Here is a 22,044-nt window from a genome sequence, read left to right on the forward strand (position 1 = left end):
TCACTTCCACTGAGGGTACCAAGGCCACTTCTTCAATGTTCATCATCAAGAGTGGTCCATGGAACTACTAATGACTGAGCTGTGCAAGTCCAAAGGAAAGAGCTGCAAGACTGTACCTGTGCCAAGTGAAGGAATGAACACAAGGGAAAAATCTGCCTCACCAGAATACCCACTACTGATGCATCTGCCTATGACTTTACTGGCCAAAGTGACTACTTCACAATCCTTGTGGAGTCAAAATCACTTCTTCACCCTGAAGACACTTTCCATCATACAGTGTGGCACTATCACTGCTGAATGAAAGAAGTGCGGAACAGGCCTGGCAGTTCAAAACTGGACATACATGAGGCTTTGTGGGCTGACAGCTACAGAATTGTTTTTTCCCCTCCTGGCTTGGCATATTCCTCACTCTATCATCATCATTAAGCCAAGAGACAAACCTTTGCTTAATAAGCAGTGCAAAAGAACATAGACAGACAGTGCCAGGGCTCCAAAGAAATGAAACACCAGTGCATTAGGTGCATGCTTATCAGTGGAAACAGCTTACTAAAGATCTCACATCTCATGAATTAGATTAAAACTCAGCATTCCTGCTACAGCCAATCATAACAGATAGAGGTAGCTCCCTCAATGTGCCCATCTTTAATGAAAACGAAAGATAATGCTAATGTATTTGCAATCATCTTCAGCCAGAAATGATGAATAGATGATCCATCTTGACCTCCTCTTGAGGTTCCCAAAGTCACAGAAACTGTTCTTCAGCTAATTCAATTCACTCCATGTGATATCAAGAAATGACTGAGAGCACATGATACCACAAAAACTCCAGGAGCAGACAGCACCCCAACTGAGGTACCGAAAACTTGTTCTCCAGAACCAGCAGGACCTCTATCCAAGCTGTTCCAGTACAGCTACAGCAATGGCACATACCTGCCAACGCCCATAAAAAGTCAATTCCAGTTGAATCAATTAAACTACTATCAATCTTCAACAAAGTAATGAAGGGAGTCACTGACATTGCTGTCAAGGGGCACTTACTTACAACCTGCTCCCAATCCTGTTAGGATTACCTAGCTCCAGAACTAATTACAGCCTAGGTAGCTGGTTCTGACTGCCCTTGAACCAGAGTGACATTGAAGAGCCTGAGTAAAATTAGAACTGATGGGAATCACACTCTCCACTGGCTGGAGTCATGCCTGGCATCAAGATAGGTGTAGTTGTTGGAAACCTGGTTATTATCTTAAGTCCTGGTTATTGTTGAGATTCCTCAAACAAGTGTCACAGGCCCAGTCATCTTCAGATTCTTTAGCAACGGCCATCTTTCCATCACTATGATAGAACTGCATGGATGAATGTAGCCCTGAGAATATTAAAGAAACTTGATAGCCCCTGGATAATACAGCCCACTTTATCAGGTCATTTTTCACCTTGTATATTCACTCTCTCCACCACCAGCTGGCATTTTTATGGCACGAATATTACTTAAGAATATAAAAAATAGGAGCAGGAGGAGGCCATCTGGCCTGTCGAGCCTGCTCTGCCATTCAATAAGATCATGGCTGATCTGGCCATGGATTCAGATCCACCTAACTGCCTTTTCCTCATAACCCTTAATTCCTCTACTATGCAAAAATCTAACCATGTCTTAAATATATTTGAGGTAGCCTCTACTGCTTCCCTGGGCAGAGAATTCCACAGATTCACTAATCTCTGGGAAAAGCAGTCTCTCCTCATCTCTGTCCTAAATCTATTCCCCCAAATCTTGAAGCTATGTCCCCTAGTTCTAGCGCACCTACCAGTGGAAACAACCTTTCTGCCTTTATCTTATCTATCCCTTTCATAATTTTATGTTTCTATAATATTCCCTCTCCTGCATTCTATCGAGTATAGTCCCAGGCGACTCAGTCTCTCCTCATAGGCTAACCTCCTCATCTCCGGAATCAACCTGGTGAACCTCCTCTGCACCACCTCCAAAGCCAGTATATCCTTCCTCAAGTAAGGAGACCAGAACTGCACGCAGTACTCCAGGTGCTGCCTCACGAGTATCCTGTACAGTTGTAGCATAACCTCCCTGCTCTTAAATTAAATCCCTCTGGCAATGAAGGCCAACGTTCCATTTGCCTCCTTGATAACCTGTTACACCTGCAAACTAACCTTTTGCGATTCATGCACAAGCACTCCACACTCCCAAGTCCCTCTGCACAACAGCCTGCTGCAATCTTTCACCATTTAAGTAATAATCTGATCTTCTATTTTTCCTTCCAAAGTGGATGACCTCACATTTATCAGCTTATCAGTTCATGCCTGAACATTGTCTAGATCTTGCTGTTTGCAGGCATGGTCATCTTCATTTATTGAGGGTTTGTGAATAAAATTGAACTTGGTGCAATCATCAGCAAACAGTCCTATTTCTGCCCTGAGATGAATGGAAGGTCATTGATGAAAAAGCTAAAGATAGTTGGACTTAAGACACTATTCAGAGGAACTCCTGCAATGGTATCCTGGGGCTTGGATGATTGATCTTCAACAACCACAACCATTTTCCCTTGCATGAGGTATGATTCCAGCCATAGGAGTATTATCTGATTTAAGACCATCGACTTCGGTGGAATCTAAGATACATTGCCCAAACTTGCCAAGGCTTCCTAGGCAGCACCTCCCAAATCAGGAAACTTTCTGGTCCTGATGGACAAGCGTAGCAGATCCCCAAAGATTACACATCATCCTGACTTGAAAAAATATTGCCATTCCAATGTCACTGAGTCAAAATCCTGAGACTCCCCGACTAACAGCACTGTGGAAGTACCTTCACCACACAAACATCAGTGCTTCATGGCCAATTAGGGACACTAAGTACTGACCTTACAGGCAATGCTCACTTCCCATGTATTAGTAAAAATGCACAAATTTTCAATGAAATCATGCTTTAATGCATACAAGTGTAAATTAATCACTGTTGTACCTTCCTGTAGTTAATGCCTTCCATGTGCCTTTGCCTCTCCCAGTCCTCCTAAGCAGTGCACACCCAGTGTTTGTAGCATGGCTGGTGGAAGATTGTTGACTTTCATGGGAGGTAATGACAGAATGCCTCAGAGAACCAGCTCCAGCTGCTCCGGGTTAGAGGCTGCAGGATGCACCACCTCAGCGTTAGAGGCAGCAGTTTGTGATGGTTGGCTGAAAAGTGGGATTACAAATGCAGTGACTTGAGGGGAGAGCAGTTTCTTGCATCCTGGCTCCACCAAGGCTGGACTACTGTGTCAGCCTCCAAGCCCCTTTGTACACTGTAATCTGCAGCCATGAAGGAACATACTGGACTTCACCTGCAGCAATGACTCATTGGAAGTCAGTTGTCTGTGCTAAAATAGAAGTTGAGGAATCAGTTATCAGATGCTGCATCGTGGTTGGGTCCACTAGTGTACCAAGAGTGACATTCACCACAGGTTTTCTGGCCTGGCATTTTGTTGTGAATGCTCATCAGCTACCTTGTGCCAGCTTCCTCATCAAAGTCCTCATCTGAGTCCTCTGGAACAGAACCTGAACACTACTTCAGCCTCCACCAAACGAGCATCTACTCTATCCTTGCCCATTGTTTGCTGGTTACTCCTTCCCAGTGACTCATCTTGTGCTGACCACCATTGCTATCCTCTAATTCACATTGTGTTAAGACCTAAGCTGGTGGCTGCATGTGAAGTAAACTCACCGTGTGCCTCCTTGCTCTTCCTCCTTTGCCAGTCCAGGGGCTAGGTTGGACTTCTCCAGTATGAGAGGACAGGGTCACAGGATGAAAGCAGTGGTGAGGAGAAAGGTACAGAAAGCAAGAGGTGCATGCCTTGCACCATAATGCAACATGGAGGATGTAGGATGTGAAAAAGACATCAAGGCAGCATTTGACCAAGTGTAGCATTAAAGCACCCTAGTACAACTGAAGTTGACAGGCATGAATCAGATGACACTCCAGTGGCTTGAATCATACCACATGCAAGGGAAAATGGTTGTGGTTGTTGAAGATCAGTCATCCTAGCCCTATAATATCATTGTAGTTCCTCAGAATAGTGTCTTAAGTCCAACTATCTTTAGCTGTTTCATCTATGACCTTCCATTCATCATGGGACAGAAATAGGAATACTTGCTGATGATTGCACAAAGTTCAATTTCATTCACAAACTCTCAGTAAATTACGGTGACCGTGTGTGCAAGCGGCAAGACCTAGACAATGTTCAGGCACAGGCTGATAAAGTGGCCAGTAGCATTCATACCATAAGAGTGACAAATAATGAGAATCTCCATTGAGCGAGTCTAACCACTTACCCTTGACATTGGTATTATCATCACCAAGTCCCCACCATCGACATCCTAAGCGGTCACTACTGACCAAAAACTCAGCAATAAATACGTGGCTACAAGAGCAGGTGAGAGGTTATGTATCTATGGTAAATGACTCACCTACTAAAACACCAAGATCTTTCCACCATCTACAGTTTGCAAGTCAGAGGTGTGATGGAACACTCTCCACTTGCCTGGATGAGGGCAGCTCCAACAGCTTCCATGAAGCCCAACACCTTCCAGTACGAAATAGCCCACTTAACTGGTACCCATCTACTACCTTAAACATTTATATCTGCCAAACCAGTACACAGTGGCTGCATTGAGTACAATGTACAAAATGCACTGCAATTACTCACCTGCTACTCCTTCAGATCCTGTGACCTCAACCACCGAGGAGGACAAGGGCTTCAGAGGCCAGGAAACACAACCATCTGCATGTTCTCCCTCCAAGTCACGCACCCTTATCACACATCGCTGGTCCTTCTTTGTCAATGGGTCTAAATCTTGCAACTCCCTCCCAACAGCACAGTGGAAGTGCCTTAACCAGGTGGACTGGTTAAGGCAGCTCACAGGGATGGCAATAAATACCAGCCTTGCTGGTGATGCCAACATCCTGAGAAATTAAAAAATAATAATAGATGGTGCAGCTTAGCTTTAAGCAGCACAGGCAGGCTTTAACTGGTGCTGGCAAGTTATGATCTTGGGTCCCCTGCTGAGATGTATAGCCAATCAACAGCATTACACAAAGGAATCATTATAGCCAGCGGGCAGCACAATGTTGGCCAGCCAGCTCACCTCCCGTGGAACCCTTAGCCCACTCAGCCCTCCCATGCTTATATAATTCCCAGGTTTATAAAATCTGCCTAATCACATTTCTTGTTTCACCTTTGCTTTTAGTCTCAAACTTGATGTCAGCTTTCAGTCCTTCACAGCCTTGTGAACTACTAGATTTTGAGTCACAAGGCCAACCCTTACCTCAGCTTGAGTGTGTTACTGAATGACACACAGGAATTGTGTCTGAGGAGCTATTGACTATCAAATATTAAATCCACCCTTCCATTGGCAGAACATTCAACTCTTAATATATTTAAATCATTGGATATCATATGAAAATGTGAGGATAAATTCAGAACTCCCACACCCTTGAATTACACAGTCTCACAGTTCAACATAGGCTGAGACAGGCCTGCAATACTGCTGCAGTAATTCTCCATATGGGAGGGTAGCATTGCAGAATAAACCTCATCCCAAATGGATTGTTTGTTTTATTTTCTAAACTTTCACAGCAGAAGCCCCATTGCTGGCACCCTGTGAAACCTGAACGTTGCTCATTGGTCTATGTCCCTGCAGACATGAAGCTGCCTCAGAAGAAGGCAAATTATGCAGTAAGTGGGATCCTCATGTACATTTCCCAATACTGTGAAACAAACACTTTCTTTCTTTGAACTTTGATATGTATTTTTTTCTTCCATTAAGTCAAAACTTACCAATCCCTGGCCCAGTTCCAGGAAGGCTTGAAAAACCTGGTCCAATTCCGCCCGGCCCCATCCCACCAGGCCTGACCACACCGGGTCTAATCCCACCAGGGTCGACTCCACTAGGGCTGAATCCACCAGGCCCAACTCCACCAGGCCCGATCCCACCTGGTCCAACTCCAGCAGGAAACCCTGGATATCCTATGCCAGGGTAACCGGGTCCAAAGGGAAGGCCTTCAATGCAGAGTCTGCGATATTCATCTGAAAAACATATTGTTAAGTGGAAAGTGAGATATTCTGTGAGAAGCAGAGTAAGTAACAAAATGGCACTTATAACAGAGCTTCATGTAACAGGTGTATGGGGATCAACTCCACTGGCCCCAAAACCCCTCCAGTGGTTGAATTCCCAGTAAGTGTTCCTGTTGCAAAGTTCTGTGCTGGGATAGGGTTGTGTAAAACCTTGGCTGTGAAGCTCTCACTGAAGCAGCTGGGAATTGTTCACATTGATTGTGCTGAATCAGTGATAGTTCTAGAGTACATGGGTGGGCAAGAAAAGCAGATCAGGACTCAGTGCACATTTTGATTTCCTGTTGGGATTCCAGTGGGATTCTGGGTCTTGGCTTGTGGACAGGCAGTCTACCTTAAATGAGCTAATACAATGACTGATAATTGCACTCCTCATTTCCCCTCATTATCACCACTGTAAAAGCCGAATGGAAAGAGTGCCAGAACGGAGCAAGCCTTTGAGAGAGCTCCAACACCAGCAAATGCTTGAAATGGGAAGTGATGGAAGTTTTGGCTGAATCATTGGATTCTGTGCACTTTACCAAATACTGAGAAACAGATGTCACTAATTATGCAACTAAGTTCAAAGGAGATGTGCAGGGCAAGTTTTTTTTTACACAGAGTGGTGGGCGCCTGGAACGTGCTGCCAGAGGTGGTGGTGGAGGCAAGTATAATATAAGATGTTCAAAAGGCTCTTGTTTAGGCACATGAGTATGCAGAGAATGGAGTGATATGGACATTGTGTTGGCAGAAGGGATTAGTTTAGTTAGGTTTTTTATTACTAGTTTAATTAGTTTGGCCCAACATCGTGAATTGAAGGGCCTGTTCTGGTGCTGTACTGTTCTATGTTCTATGTAATTCACATGCCAGGAAGGTTCCCAGATTAGAAATTTCCCAAGCTAATCATCAGCCTGAACCAGACACAGGGAGCAAAATCTACACCCAATTAGGTGGATCCAACAGCACCTGGAGACACACAAAATCAGCAGTGCAGAAACTGGCCTTTTAGCCCAAAGGGTCCAATCTAGTGTTTATGGCCCACATGAGCCTCCTCCTACCCCTCTAACCCTATCAGCATGACCTGACCTACCAAATATACATATATCTAGCACCACCTTAAATTTGCCTGAGCTCTTTGCTTTAACGAGTAGCAAGTTACATACTTTAAGTCCTCTTGGAGTACAGAGAATTTCTCCTGAACACTGGCTTTATCAGAACTGTCTGAAATGACCTCTGGTTTTGGGCTCCCCACAGGACAAAACAATTTCTTTTCATCTATCCAATCAAACTATAGTTTTAAAGTCCCCCATCTGCTTACCCCCCTTTCTACAAGTTCTCCAGCTGTGCAGTATTTCCTGATATGCACAGTCCCTTAGTTCGTCACTCCTGAGCCTCATGTAAATGAAATCGATGAGTAGTGCAAGTTTGCTAAGTGACCCCAGGCATCTCACCAGTGAAACAGTTTTGATCCCTGATACTGTACATGATGAGAGCAACCCACTTTTGAACAGGAGGCACTGAACATTTATTGCAGGCCAGGGCTTTGGGCACTTATTCTTTTCCCCTCAACAATATGGTGAGTAGTACCTCGGCACCCATTTAAAAATGAATGCAACTCCACTGCCCTTCAGACCAGAGGCAGCTAACCTTTCATCCACCCACCCCCAACCACGTTCCACACCCACTCTGGGCTGCTTAGAACAGGCAACGAAACAACCGGCTACTGAGGCTACTTTTTTCCCTGGTTGCTTGTTTTGTCACTCGATATGACATTGGAGCCAATCCACAGCCTAGAAATTCTTTGCTAACTGAGATCTGGATCTACTTACATGGGCAGAGCAATTTCCAGAATTTGTTTTGGGTCCTTAATGTGTTTGATGCTTGTGCTTGCATAGTGATGTTAACAGCAAGCAATTTATGTCTTAAAGCCACTTGTAAAAAATTCCTTTGCAGATACAAGGACCATGAGTGATATGAAGCATTAACACCAGAGGAAGCCTTAAGTGGAGAGAAGGACCTGTTTCCGTATTAGCTAAAGAAGACTAGGCATACCTAGTCCATTATTGGGGTTTTGAGGCATCAATCTTCTGTCACATGGGTCTTCTTCAAGAGTACTGCATGCTGCTTTCATCATCCTCACTGCCAGTCATATCTCTATCCACTCCCTCCATCACAACTAGCTGATCGCACTTCCATCTACCTCCCACCCTTGATGCCCAGTCACTACATTGACACCCCAGGCATCAACCAATCATGTCTTTGATCTTTGATGACCCATCTAATAATGTCACCAAGCACCCTAACCCTGATTCCAAGTAGTCTCGCCAGCACAATCTCCCTTCAACCCCCACAGGAATCTGAAATGTGATGGGACTGTATCGCACCAGTTTAACTCACCATTTTAGGCACTAAAGGATATCCAGGTTTGCATGTTTTGCTTAGCAATAATTGTGATTTATTCTTTTTTGTGAAAGAGGAGTTTGAGCCAATAGTGATGTTATCGATTCCAAAGTTATTACCAAGTCCTGTGGACCTATTGTGTTCTCCAGAAATAAACCAGACTAAAAACATTGAATTAAATACTTCATTAACAATCAAAATAGAGCATGTTTATGATCTACTCCAGATATATGTCAGTTAATAAAGATTTGACATTCAGAAAGGGTAAAATGTGACCTTTGCTTTGGTACTCTGTGTCACATTTTGTGCATGAGGCTGGCTGGTTGTAGAGTGTTTACTTACCAGAGCCCCTGACAGGACACATCTCTGGAGTGTGGCCTGCTGACCAGCATCGCCCAGAGTCACAGCAGCACTGCATCTTGGTATAATGTCCATGGAGATCTCCTGCGCATCGACCACTCAGCAGACTGTTGAAGCAGGTGCCAGATCGCTGATCTAGAAAAGAAGGAGGAGGATTACAGGAGGAGTGCATCAATATGCTTAAACCATTCAGAGGTTACTTTTTTCTGATGGATTATCATAAAGCAACACAAACTGTTGGAAGATACTAATGTATTGCTCTGGATAAACCACAGCTGTTCCTCACCATGTCTGCTTAACCTCAATGTCTATCTGCAAACCATCTCACAATTCAGTCCTTGGAAATCTCCCTGCATGTCGGGGTCCTGAGTTCAACTGCTCCTGACAAATGACCCATTGTAAACTGTCTGGAAATAATTTACTCCAGATGGAAAAACAGGAAAATGCATCAATACTTCTGCTACAATGTTTCACACATATGATTGCCTCTGCAATATTCCCAAAGCTTGTTGAGCTTTCCCTAGTTACCCTAAGAACTTTCAGGAATATTCCAAACAATTCACTTCATTCTCTTATGGTCCTTTGAGGCCTCAACTAGCCTTTAATTCATAAATTATTAAGGATGGAATGGTGCCACTTTGAACTGGTGCCACTCCAGTTTGCAAACAAATAAGTGTGCACAGTAAGAATTGGCAGTCCGTCTGCTGCTGCGTCATCTCCTCAGCAAAGGGAAACACTGATAGCAAGAAGCAGGTTCTGTTTTCTCAGATTCTTCCAGATTAGATGTGTTGATTCTTATACTTTGGATAAAATTCTAACTATATACTTGTTATGAAGAGTTTTGTGAGCTTCGAAACATATTCAGGCAAAGTATTGAAGACTTTAAGCCAGATAAAACATTCATTAGGCCATAAAGGTTATCAATTAGAATTACCAATGGATGTGCCTTATTGACAGCAAAGACTGGCTCAGAAAATTAAAGTTACACATGAAAGGTGCATTCAGAATTGTGCACATGCAAGTTTGCCCAATATGGCCTATGTAAATGTATGACATCTACATACATGCAGACATGCACAGTGTAGTTAGAGAACTGACTAAACAAGTTTCCATTTCTTGTACTCCCCTGTGTCCCTTTTCTTGCATGCTCCGTATTGCTTGGTTTGAAGCAAGGAATGAAAGCATATGCATATACATTACAAATTGGTGACGAGGATAAAAGGTCAACAAAACAAAGTCTTCAAGTCTGTCAACATGCGAGTAAAGAGTTCATAGATGAGTCTGGAAGCCCAGGAACACTTGTCTTAACTTTGACTTCAGGGGAGAGATTAGTCCAAGTCCATAGCAAACACTGCACTACAACAAACAAGGATAGTGGAATAAAAAGCGCAGGGGAAATAACATAAATAGTGCACAATGATCCTCCAGCAGAAAATATGTCAAAAGTGAAGCAGGACAAATGGCTGCTCAGACCCAAAATGGTCACATTGGAACCCATGATGCATACCACTGGATGTGTGGGCCTTTCACTTCATACACAGAATACGTGGAGGTGTTTTCTACAACAAATAACACAGTGGAAATTGATAGTGATAGTGAGATTAATCATAGAACAGCACAGAATTGGACCCTTTGGCTCACTATATATCCATGCCGGCCTTTTTCCCCAACTACATTAATCCCTTTTGCCTGTATTAGGCCAGTATCCTTCTATGCCATGCCCATTCAAATGCCAACAACAACTGTAATATTGCCTTAAGTGAGCAAGATTGTTTGACTATGTGGTGATTAGAAACAGTAACCATGTCTACTTCACAGGATTTGTACATAGAGTTGGCAGGCACCATTTTTCAGCAAACTGGAACCATCACATCCACATGTTCAGATGAACACAGATAATGCAAGTCAGCAATAACCGATGATTAATACAGATAAGGGTCGTGCACAAAACTATCATTTGGTGTAACGTCATAAACAAAGATCTTCCAGCATTCAAGAATCTACTAGGTACAGATCATTGTCTATGCAGTCAAGACAAAGTACTAATAGTATAAATACTGAAGAACATCCTCAAATGATTTAAGAAGTGATCAGTGGAGTATAAGAACACAAAGAAAAGCTCAAAAGAAGCAAGTGTGCAGAGAGAAGCAGTTAATCTTGGCCTGAAAGTAGATGCAAAGGAAATGAAAAACTGTCAAAGAAAACAGTAAATAATTTCCTTAAGGCAATGGAGAAAGCCAAGACATAATAAGATGTCACTCACTAACAAATATATAAAAATCTTCAAAACAATAGACTGAATCAGACAAATATCCAGACAGAGACATGAGAGGGCACTATAATCAATGATATGAATTGTTGACAGAATTAGGTTGTGTTAAATGAGGACACAGGATTTGTCATACTAAATGTATTGCGAAGACAAATTTTAGAAGAGCTTTGCACTGAACATTCTGGTATTTTGAGCATGAAGACAATAGCCAGAAGTTTTGTTTATTGGCCAGGATTATAAAGATCTCGAAGAGCCAGTTGATAATATACTATCTGTCAGGACTGCAGAGTCAAGCCAGCCAAAATACTTTCACAGAGTTGGAAATGGACAACTCGATTCTCTCAAAGAGTATACACTGACTACGAGAAGGAATTTGATAACAGTATAGTACTCATGGTCACTTGAAATCAACTGAGGTAAAAGATGTTGGGTCCTGTACTATAGCAAAACATACTATTGAATAATTAAGATCCATTTTCTCATGTCAATTAATCTCAGATAACAGTCTGTGGTTTTGTTCTCAATTTTTGTATGAGGACTTTATGAAATAAAATGATATTAAGTAAACACTTATTTTACCATATCTTACAATGTCAAATGGCGCAGCAGAGAGATCAGTGAGAATAAACATTGAAGAGCCAATTATTATAGGGTGCTCAAGTTGAGCAACGAGACATTGATTAGAAAACCTCTTGCTAAACTTCTCACTGATGCCACATTCCACAACAGTTTATACCCCTGTTAAGTTACTAAAGCACAGAAGATGCAACTGAAATTAGTTAAGTCAAACTTTGAGGGGAGATTGGAAGGGAGGCAGTTGAGACTGAGAAATAAATGACTCAAGTGTTGGAGAGAAGCAATTCAAAAGTATGCTAGTGTTTGCACATTAATACCACCTAACAAATCTGGCATATGGAAATGAGATGTTCAAGTATGTGTTACAAACACATGTCTTGTGAAAAAGGAATTAAAATTACAAACGTTCAAATAAATCACCAATTTCTGCTAGATATGTGCAAGAAAATATAAAAGAACTATGTCATTATGAGTGTATTCCAGAAGTTGATCCAATGGAGACTGTAGAAGAACCAATACAAGATCTCCACAGAATTGATTCAAGAATTGACACCACCTTCAAGTCAAGAAGTGGATTCAACACCAAAGATACAAGTTCCATTGAGAAGATTAAAGTGGCTCAGAAAACCTATATAATCATTTAAATTGATGATGTATATGTATGAAGCAGGCACACAAGTGCAGGACAGCTAGTTGGTTGAATTGTACCCATTCTAGCAGCTATGTTTCTCCATACACTCTGCATTGCTCAGGTTCAAATCAAGGAGTGCATATATGCACACATACATTACACACATCAGCGTGTCTAGATCAGATACGTATACCTGTATAATTAGCTACGTGCTTACAGTGGGAATTGTAAATATACTCCTGCATACGCAATGGCACTTAGATTTTTTCCTGTTGCAGCAGAAGACAGCAGACTAAATTTATAGTGAAGTGGAATATTGTGTCCATTCTACCAAGAATACGAGGTCTGTGAGAACATTGAAGCAGGTCTTATTGTTAATTAAAGGACTCAATGCGATCTGGCTAATGCAAGGGAGTTTGGTGTATAAACTTTGCTCTGTGGATATATCTTCAGCCCCCTCCAATGTTTCTACTGTTGTTATCCTGTTCCCACTGAGTCTGCTGCTAACCCATTCTCCAATCATCTCCCCCACCCTCCCTCACAGTCTGCCTCCACCCAACGCCCCCCCACCCCACCACTCCCATTTGCCCAACCCTACAAGGATGAATTAACCACAACTGATCATTTGCTCTGACCTTCTCAGTTCCTCCCACCCATGGGCTTTGTGTGTGGTACAATTTCCAATTCTCCTTTTCAGGCATGCAATAGCATCAGTGGGCCAAACCAAGAGTTCCCAACGGGCTAATTTGATCCACAGACTATATTTTGGGCATTCGTATCTTAGATGAACACACCTTTAGACATACTTGAACATTTTTGCAATGCCTGTACAGATGGCGTTCCTGTGTGTACATACTTGTGAATGTATATTTGCCACAGCTCTGTTTCTCATTAAGACTCATTTCTGTGGTTTACATCATGTTAATTTTCAGACTACAGGCATATGCTACCAATATATACAAGTGAGTAATGTGGTATGGTAAGTACAAGTAGTATACATGACTGTAACAATATAGATCCCTATTCATTCTGCAGCAACATAACAGTGTATCTCTCTGAAATAAAAACAGAAAATGCTGGGGATACAACCCCTGTGGTGCTATGTTTTTACATGAATATATCATACATATATGTGGCTATTTACATGCCAGAGCCCACATCTGATTTTCCCAAAACTATACACATGCAACTACTTATATGTCTATAAATACATAAGACAGTGGATACATGATCAAAAACTTCAATTGTATGCACGTGACAATGTGAAAATGGAACTAGTCCTGAGCATCGATGGCAAGGCCAGCAATTACTGCCCATTCCTAATTCTTCTTAAGTAGGTGATGAGCATCTTCTTGAACCACTGCTTCAGTGCAGGTGCTCCCACAGCACTGTTGGGCAGGGAGTTTCAGGATTTGATCCCAGTGGTGATGAAGGACTGACAATATATTTCCAAATCACAATGGACTGTGGTAGTAAAGCAAACAGTGAACTGGCGAAGGCTCCCATAACACTCCATCCTCAACGATGGTTGGGCCAAGCAGCCCTACTAGCCACACAGTGGCACGAGTAAAGCAGCGACTTCACAGCTTCACAACGTGGGTTCAATCCTGATCTTGGGTGCTGTGTGCAGGTTGTACATACACCCTGTGACCACATGGTTTCCTCCAGATGTTACAACCTCCTCCAACATCCCAAAGGCATGTAGACTGATAGATTAATTGGTCACTGTAAAATGCCCCTAGTGTGTAGGTGAGCAGTTGTATTTGGTGGAGTTGACGGGAATGGTGGTGTGAACAAAGGATTAGTGTAGGAATAATGGCAATGGTGCTTGATGGTTGGCACACACTCAGTGTCTGTTTTGGTGCTGTACAAGTCTACTACAAGGTCTAAGCATGTGGAAGTATATTTCAGCCAGAAGTACAGATGGGTACTTGATGATTGGTATGGAGATGGTGGGACAAAGGGCCTACTTCTGTGCTGTGTGACTTTATGAAAAGTGGACAATTCTTCTGAGATCTCCATCATCACAGAAAACAATCTTCAGCTAATTTGATTCACAAAACATGATATCAAAAGGTGATTGTGAGCATCATATAAGCAAAGCCTATGGGACTGGACATCATCCAACTATTGTACTGAAGACTTGTGCTCCAGAACTAGCTGCATTGCTCACCAAACTGCATTACTACAGATACGATTGTGACATCTGTTTGGCAAAGTTGAAAATTGTTCAGATATGTCCTATCCACAAAAATCAGAACAAATTCAATCCAGCCGATTACTGTCCAATGGTCAGCAGAATGATGAAGGGCATTGTTGACAATGCTGTCGAGCAGTACATACTCACCAATAACCTGCTCAATGATGCCCAGTTTGGGTTTGCCAAGATCACTCAGTGTCAGACCACATTTCAGCCTTGGTTCATACAAGGTGAATTCCAGAGGTAAGATGAGAGTGAATGCCTTTTGTATCAAGGCAACATTTGACTGAGAGTGGAATCATGGAACCCTGGTAAAGTTGAGGTCAATTGGTATCAAGAGTTAAATATTCCAATGTTTGTAGTCACACCTCATACATGGGAAGATGATTGTTACTGTTGGAGGTCAATAGCTCATCAGGGGAGTTTTCTAGGCCCAACCATCTTCAGCTGCTTTATCACTGACCTTCCTTCTATCATTGCATCAAAATGATGAATGTTTGTTGATGATTATACAACATTCAATTCCATTCATAACATCTCAGAAAATCAAACTGTCCATGCCTACATGCAGCAAGACCTAGACAGCATTCAGGTTGGGATTGATAAGTGGAAAGTAACATTTGCATTATACAAATGCCAGGCAATGACCACCTCTATTACCTACACTTGACTTTCAATGACATCATCATTCCCAAGGCCCACTCTATCAACATCCTTGGGTCACTGGTGACAAGAGGTTCAACCAGATCAGTCACATTATTACTATGGCTACAAGATCAGGTCAGAGGCTGGGTGCTCTGTGATGAATATCTCACCTCCTGACAACCCAAAGACTACAAGGCCAAGGCAGGAACATGATGGAATATACTTCATTTACCTGAATAAGTGCAGTTCCAATGACACTCAAGAAAGCTTAACACTTCCAAGAAATAGGAGCCACCCTATCTCTATCCAGTATCCTGAATGATCATTCCCTTCATCAATGGCGCACCATGGCTGTGGTGTGCACTTTCTACAAAATGCATTAGTTACCCGCTGAGGCTACTCCTGCAGTTCCTTCCAAAGCTATGACTTCCACATTAACAAGGACAAGAGCAGCAGGTGCAGGGAACACCACCTCCAAGTCACACATCATCCTGACTTGGAACTATATTGCTGTTCCTTCACTTCTCAAGGCTAATTAGGCGTGGTGAATAAATGCTGATCCAACAATCCAAAAATGAATTAAAGAAAATCTCTACCATTGAAAATTAAAAGCTGCTCCAGCAAATTGCTACTAGAATCCACAGTATTTTAAAACATAAACTTGGTGGTGTTACTTAATCACTATATTTGGATTAGGCTTGTCTTATCACCCATTCTTAAAGTATTGTCATGCTTGGGGAGATGGGCCTTCAAATAGTGAATGTTCTGCTTGTATATAAACTAAGCTTTTGATTAGGAGTTTTACTTTCATAAAGTGTAACAAACAGTGCTTGCGTGTGGTGGGAAGAGAATGGATTGCTGGAGTCCCCAGCCACTTACATCACTTGTCCTTTACTGCCAAGAGCTTTGTGGAAGCCAGGCTCAGCTCCAAACTTCCATTCCAATAGTGGGAAAAATATTTGGAACAAAAACATTGCAGCTTTATCCAAACTCAAACCTGCAAAGCATTTGATTTTTGGCTCATTTTGCATTAACGATGTTGGAAAGTTTCAAAACTTTCAATGGCCCAGTATGGTTCCTCAGTGGTGTTAGCAGCCACAGGCTGAATCACCAAGAGCAGATTGAGAACACATATTGGTCTATAGTCTATAAATATTGTAGAGCATTGGGGTTAGAAAGGACAAGGATATAAGGTATTTATTTCTGTTGAACTGTACAACCTGTTTAAGCTAATGTAAGATAGTAAGCAAATGGCACAGTGGGAAGAATGACAAATTCTCTGTGGTGACGGTTTCTTCACAGGTAATGGGCTCCTTCCACTGAAGTGTTTCTCATAGTTTCAGGCTCCCCACAGGGAACAGGTTCCCTGCAAAGATAAACTCCCTCACTGGGATAGTTTTCTTTCAGTTGGTGGGCTCCTTATAACAAGAGTCTCCTTTCAGGTGATGTTCTCCTTACAGTGACTGCCTTCCTACAGGTGATGGGATATCTACAGGTGACAGGATCCGAATGCATTCTCTACAGAAAAAAGGATCCTTACAATGATGGGCTCCCTTCAGGAGAAGGGCTTTTATAGTGACAGTCTTTCTACTGATGAAAGGATCCTTACACTGACAACCTTCCTATAGGTGACAGGCTCCTTACAGTTACTGTCTCCCTACAGGTGACTGGATCCTCATAGCAACTGCCTCCATTTTACTGAATGATTTGTCAGACTTACCAATACACCTGGAACCATCCAGGCTTGTAACAAAGCCTCGTGGACAATTGCAGACATAGCTCCCAACAGTATTTGAGCATTCACCGCCATCACACACTCCAGAAATTGTGCTGCATTCATCAATATCTGGAAAGAGAAAGACAGAAATACCAAAATAAAACCAAAACACTGGAAATTCACCAGCTGAGGCCAATGGCATGACACATACACTCAGGATTTTGAACACTACTGTGTGATTGCAGGTTATATCAAACTGCTTGGTGCCTGGTTACAAAATTACAGATAGGATACTAAACTTCTGGTTGTTGGTGGATTGCAGTCGAGAGGGGAGAAGGCTGAAGCCTGGCATTCACACCAACAGGGATAATGTGAGATGGACAATCCCTCATTTGGGACAGCAAGACCATGGATCAGCTTCTATGCCTCATAGTGGCTTGCCACAAAATAACATTAGCAGAAGTCCCTGAAGAGATGTTGTCTTGGCAGAGTACTATCCAAGGATAGGAAATGGAGGAAATAGAAAACAAAGGGATTTTGAACTTGAAACAGGCAACCTATGGATAGCATCACATTATCAAGTGTTTAATGAAAGGCCTTTATCTCAGAATAACTCGAGGGTCAGAACACTTTTGTTGCTTGCAGGAGTCACACCTTTGCACTCATTCCCATTGAGCATTCACACTCAATGCTCACCCTCCCACTCACTCTAACCCCATTACCCTCATTCAAACGCCCAAACATATGACTCTCAGTCTGACTCTGCCAGTGCACACTCACTCTCTCACTTACCTGCATCACCCTCATACATTCTTGCAAAAAGGAGACACAAGAAATTCTGCAGATGCTGGAATCTGGAGCAATACACAAAAAGTGCTGGAGGAACTCAGCGGGTCAGGCAACATCCATGGAGGGAAAAGAGGTCTGCCCTCTTCCTTTCCAGTCCTGATGAAGGGTCTCAGCCCGAAATGTTGACTGTTAATTTCCATCCATGGATGCTGCCTGACCTGCTGAGTTCCTCCAGCACTTTTTGTGTATTATTCCTACAAAAAGGAATGTTGAAGACAACAGGGCTATGTTGTATAGTTGAGGGGATAATGTCTTGTGAGGGATATTTAAACAATGTGAATGATGCTGATCATCATTTTTGTGGTTTGCAAGGCCATTCATCAGTCATCAACAGGATATGAATGGGTAAATGGATATCACAAGCTGAATCGCATATAGATTTTTCTTCAAAGAAAGTCTGCAACAACAACATTTTATCTAAAACCCTCTGCAGTCTTGTTGAGTGATGTTAGACGTTTGTGGATTTATAGAAAAAATTGCCAGCTCAACAAACAGCTAGAAAATGCATTTAATATAGCTGACCTATTTGTAATTTGCTAGAACTATCTCAAATCAGCAAGGAATGCTACCCAAAAATTCTAGTGTGGCCATTTCTGTACACCTTACCCACTTGGTACTAAAGGCCTTTGTTCGAATGGGGAGGTTGAAGACACCTTGCTGTTTGGCCCTTAATCCACATCACCATGATAAATTTCATGGCAGTCTCTCTGAGAGGTTGGTGCTCCAACCTTTAGATAACATTGGTTTGGAAGGAAGTAGCTCTTTGTGTCCATGATCAGGTAAGAAGATGGCAAGTCTCAGAATGCTGATGATACCAGTGCTTTGAGGAAGATATTGGGAAGGCCTGGAGGTCTGAGCCAAGAATGAGGCCAGAGAAATGAGGAATAGTGCTGTTTATAGTAAAATGACTTACTGTAGTGTTTGGAGCTGAGTTCTCCCAGAGGCAATCAGCACTGGTACTGGCTGCTTCAGGACAAACCAGAGTTGTGACAGGGACCAAAAGCAGGTATCAGGTCCTTCTAGTATCAGTGTCAGTCAAGAACATATAATTGACCCAGCAGAGACCCCTTGAGTTTGTTCCCATATTGAACAAGGTTATTTTTGATCAAGTACAACATCCACTTTATCATCTGATGCCCATATCCCCTCAATGTCCACAAATCCTTTGATCTCAGCTTTGAATACATCTAATGACTGAGCATTCAGTGCACTCTAAGGTAGGGGGTTCCAAAGATATTCACCCTCTGTGTAAAGAAATTTCTCTTCTCCTCAGTCGTAAGCAGCAGACCCTTTATCCTGAGACTATGCCCCATATCTATGATTCACAGCTCAAGGAGCCGCCTCTCAACACTTCCCTGACAATCTCTCTCAGAATCCTGTATGTCTCAGTGAGATTGCATCTCATTCTACTAAACCTCAGGTGCTTTAGGCTAATCTACTCAATCTCTGCTCACAGTACACTCTCACTCCAGGAATCAGTCATGTGAATCTGCATTGTATACAATTGGAAGATGCTGCACTTGCCCTTTGCCAAGATAACAACTGGCATAATTCACAGTAGAAATATGTGCTTGTGCACTGAATACCTGTGACCAATGGATGGTACTGTTGTTAATTCCCCACCCTGGGTACAAGCTCCAATCCTGGAAAAGTCTGGAATTTTTTGCTAGCTGATTGGCGTACATAATGGATTCAGAGCTTGGGACATATCTTCCAAAACTCAGCTTAGTTCCAACAGATGGGGACCTGGTGAGCCTGCACCTAGAATGTTCTGTACAAGTCTACTCTCCCTACTAAAATAGGACATACTTGGGATGGACTGAGTGCTTTGAAAATCGATCAGATTAATTCCTGGGTGGGTGAGGAAGGTGATTGTCTTATTGAGAGAAAGTGAATGAAGTTGACAATACTCTCTACATTCTGAAGGCTGAAATGTAATCTCATTGAAGCATACTAAATTCTTATGGGGCCTGACAGGATAAATACGAGGATGATATTTCCACTGGATGGAGTGTCTGCAGCCAGGGGTCACAGTTTGAAAATAAGGTTTGGCAACACAGGACTAAACTGAGATGAAATATTTTACTTACTAGCCAACAGAAACTTCCTTTCACCTTTCACCCACAGTAATGTCCATGTTTCACTTGGCGATTTTGTGGTGGCTCCCCTCTCAGTGCTGCCCTTACATATCACATTGTCACTGCTTCTCCAAGCTCTACAGAACGCTGGGCACCACCGTATTTCTGCTTGTCCCATTCTTACTTGCCTGCTCCTTGCCCTTGCCCAAATATCAAACCAGTTCAATACTTACACCTCCAACTCTCTGATGCCAATTCCTCTCAAACATACTGCCGTCTTCTTCCCTCTGTCAACTTCCACCTTCCAGTCACATTTTATATTCCATTTATTATTCCGCCCACTCTAAATCAAAGAGTGACACAGCCTCAGTACTCTACCACTTTTCAAACTGCTGGAGAAAACAGCAGAGGGAAAGTGATTTTTTTGTTGTAATTCCTGATATGATCATATCTCTATTCCAATCCTTCTATTTCCTGTCTATTCAAGAGTTGCTCCAACTCATTGCTGAATTCTTTCAGGGTGGCTATTAAGAGGCAAAGGATGGCAACCAACTCTGACTACACAAGCCTCAACCCTTATCACTGACAGAGGTGATGTTTGTGGATTGGCAAATGATCAGTGTATGACAAGGCTCCTGTTCACAAAGTAGCTGGGTCAACAGAATTAAAACACATAAATGCTTCACTGACCACAATATTACATTTGGTTGGAAGATCCTACTGTCAATGTGTGAATGATAATTTCCAGTTTTTGAGGCAGTGTTGCATTCATAAGGTAAGACTCCTTTTGTCAGGGCACAATCTTAATGTAAACAAGCAAAATCCACCTTTTCATGCTTCCCAAAATTGAAAACTCAAGATTCACACCAACTTGCATGCCAACAGGCCCAATGACAGTTCCAGCAACTGGATAAAGAGAAAACCAACGTCAGGGTTAGGAGTTTTGATTTAAGTAAAACTCACTGGAACTTCTACAGCAACTTGAAAATAGCTTAAGCCCCTCCCCACCAAACATAGAAAGGGATATATTTAATGTATTAAAGGGGATAGAAATAAAAGTTGGCTATTTGCCCTCTTGATCCTGTTCCCAGATCTTGGCTAATGTGTACCCCAAGTACATTTACCCTCCTTTGCTCCCCAAGCCAAGCCTCATAACTTAAAACTCTACTCATCTTACTATTGAAGATTTTAATTTGATCAAGCATCTGCAGCCTTTTGGGGATACAGTTCTTGGTTTCTACTACTTCGGGAGGAAAAGGTGCTTCCTAAATTGACTACTAATTGGCCTGGCTCTAATATGAAGACTGTTCTCCCTTGTACACTATTCCCCAGCAGAGGAAATTGTTCCTCCATATCTACTCCATCAAATGCTTTTATAATTTCAAACATGTTGATTAGATCACCTCTCAACCATCTAAACTTTATGGAATGTAAGTCAAACTTGTAATCAGAATTTAACCTTTCAAACCCTAGAATCATGCTGACTGGTCTGTGCAGTACCTCCTCCATGGCCAACATATCCTTTCCAATGTTTGGCATCAGAAATGACGGCAGCACACCAGATGGGTCTGACCAAGACTCTTAAGTATTTCTACAATTCTGTTAAGTTGAAAATCCAGCTTTCTCATGGGACCATTTTACTCTTCAAACAAGCTTTGTCACAAAGACTTGAGGTGAACGTAATATTGCGACAACTATACCAACGTTTCATGTGTTTTAAGTGTTTGTGCATTTGAACATGTTTTGAATATTGCTTTAAGCTCAGGAAAGATCAGTTGTCAATCATCCAAATCCAATTTTAAATAATGAACATTAGATATAATTTGTAAAATTATACATATTTATTCCTTGCAGCAATTGTGTTTTTAATCAAGCATTTGCAATACAAATATTTTTAATCAGAGCTTTAAAAATATCTTGTTTCTCACAGTCTGGCATGCCTGATTCATTTGTTCTTGGTTTTGACGTAATTCTTGATCAAATGCCAAAAAAATGTACAATTATTTTCCCTGATCACTTAGCTGCATTGGAACTGATTTCAATTATCTCTTTGCTTGCTTGCCAGAGCCCGGTCCATGCAAATATCATCTCTAATCCCAGCCAACACAAACATTATCACATTCCTCCATTGTCCCCTTACAGAACTTACTTGATGTGAAACCCCCTCCTCTTCCATCCCTCACTCAACCACCATTATCCCTAACACTTTAAAGTTGCTGGAAACTCTCAG

General features: G+C 42.1%; 1 protein-coding gene across 1 annotated transcript in view; it reads right to left on the reverse strand.

Moving 5' to 3' along the window:
• The window catches only part of fbn2b (fibrillin 2b), a 178,915-nt gene that overhangs the window by 83,523 nt on the left and 73,348 nt on the right, over window positions 1-22,044 (reverse strand). The window contains 3 exon segments of the mRNA XM_052037856.1: window positions 5,814-6,062; window positions 8,829-8,981; window positions 16,891-17,016. Of these exon segments, the coding sequence (XP_051893816.1) occupies window positions 5,814-6,062; window positions 8,829-8,981; window positions 16,891-17,016 (528 nt within the window).

This window comes from Pristis pectinata, chromosome 24, assembly GCF_009764475.1.
Source record: "Pristis pectinata isolate sPriPec2 chromosome 24, sPriPec2.1.pri, whole genome shotgun sequence".
Taxonomy (NCBI): Eukaryota; Metazoa; Chordata; class Chondrichthyes; order Rhinopristiformes; family Pristidae; genus Pristis; species Pristis pectinata.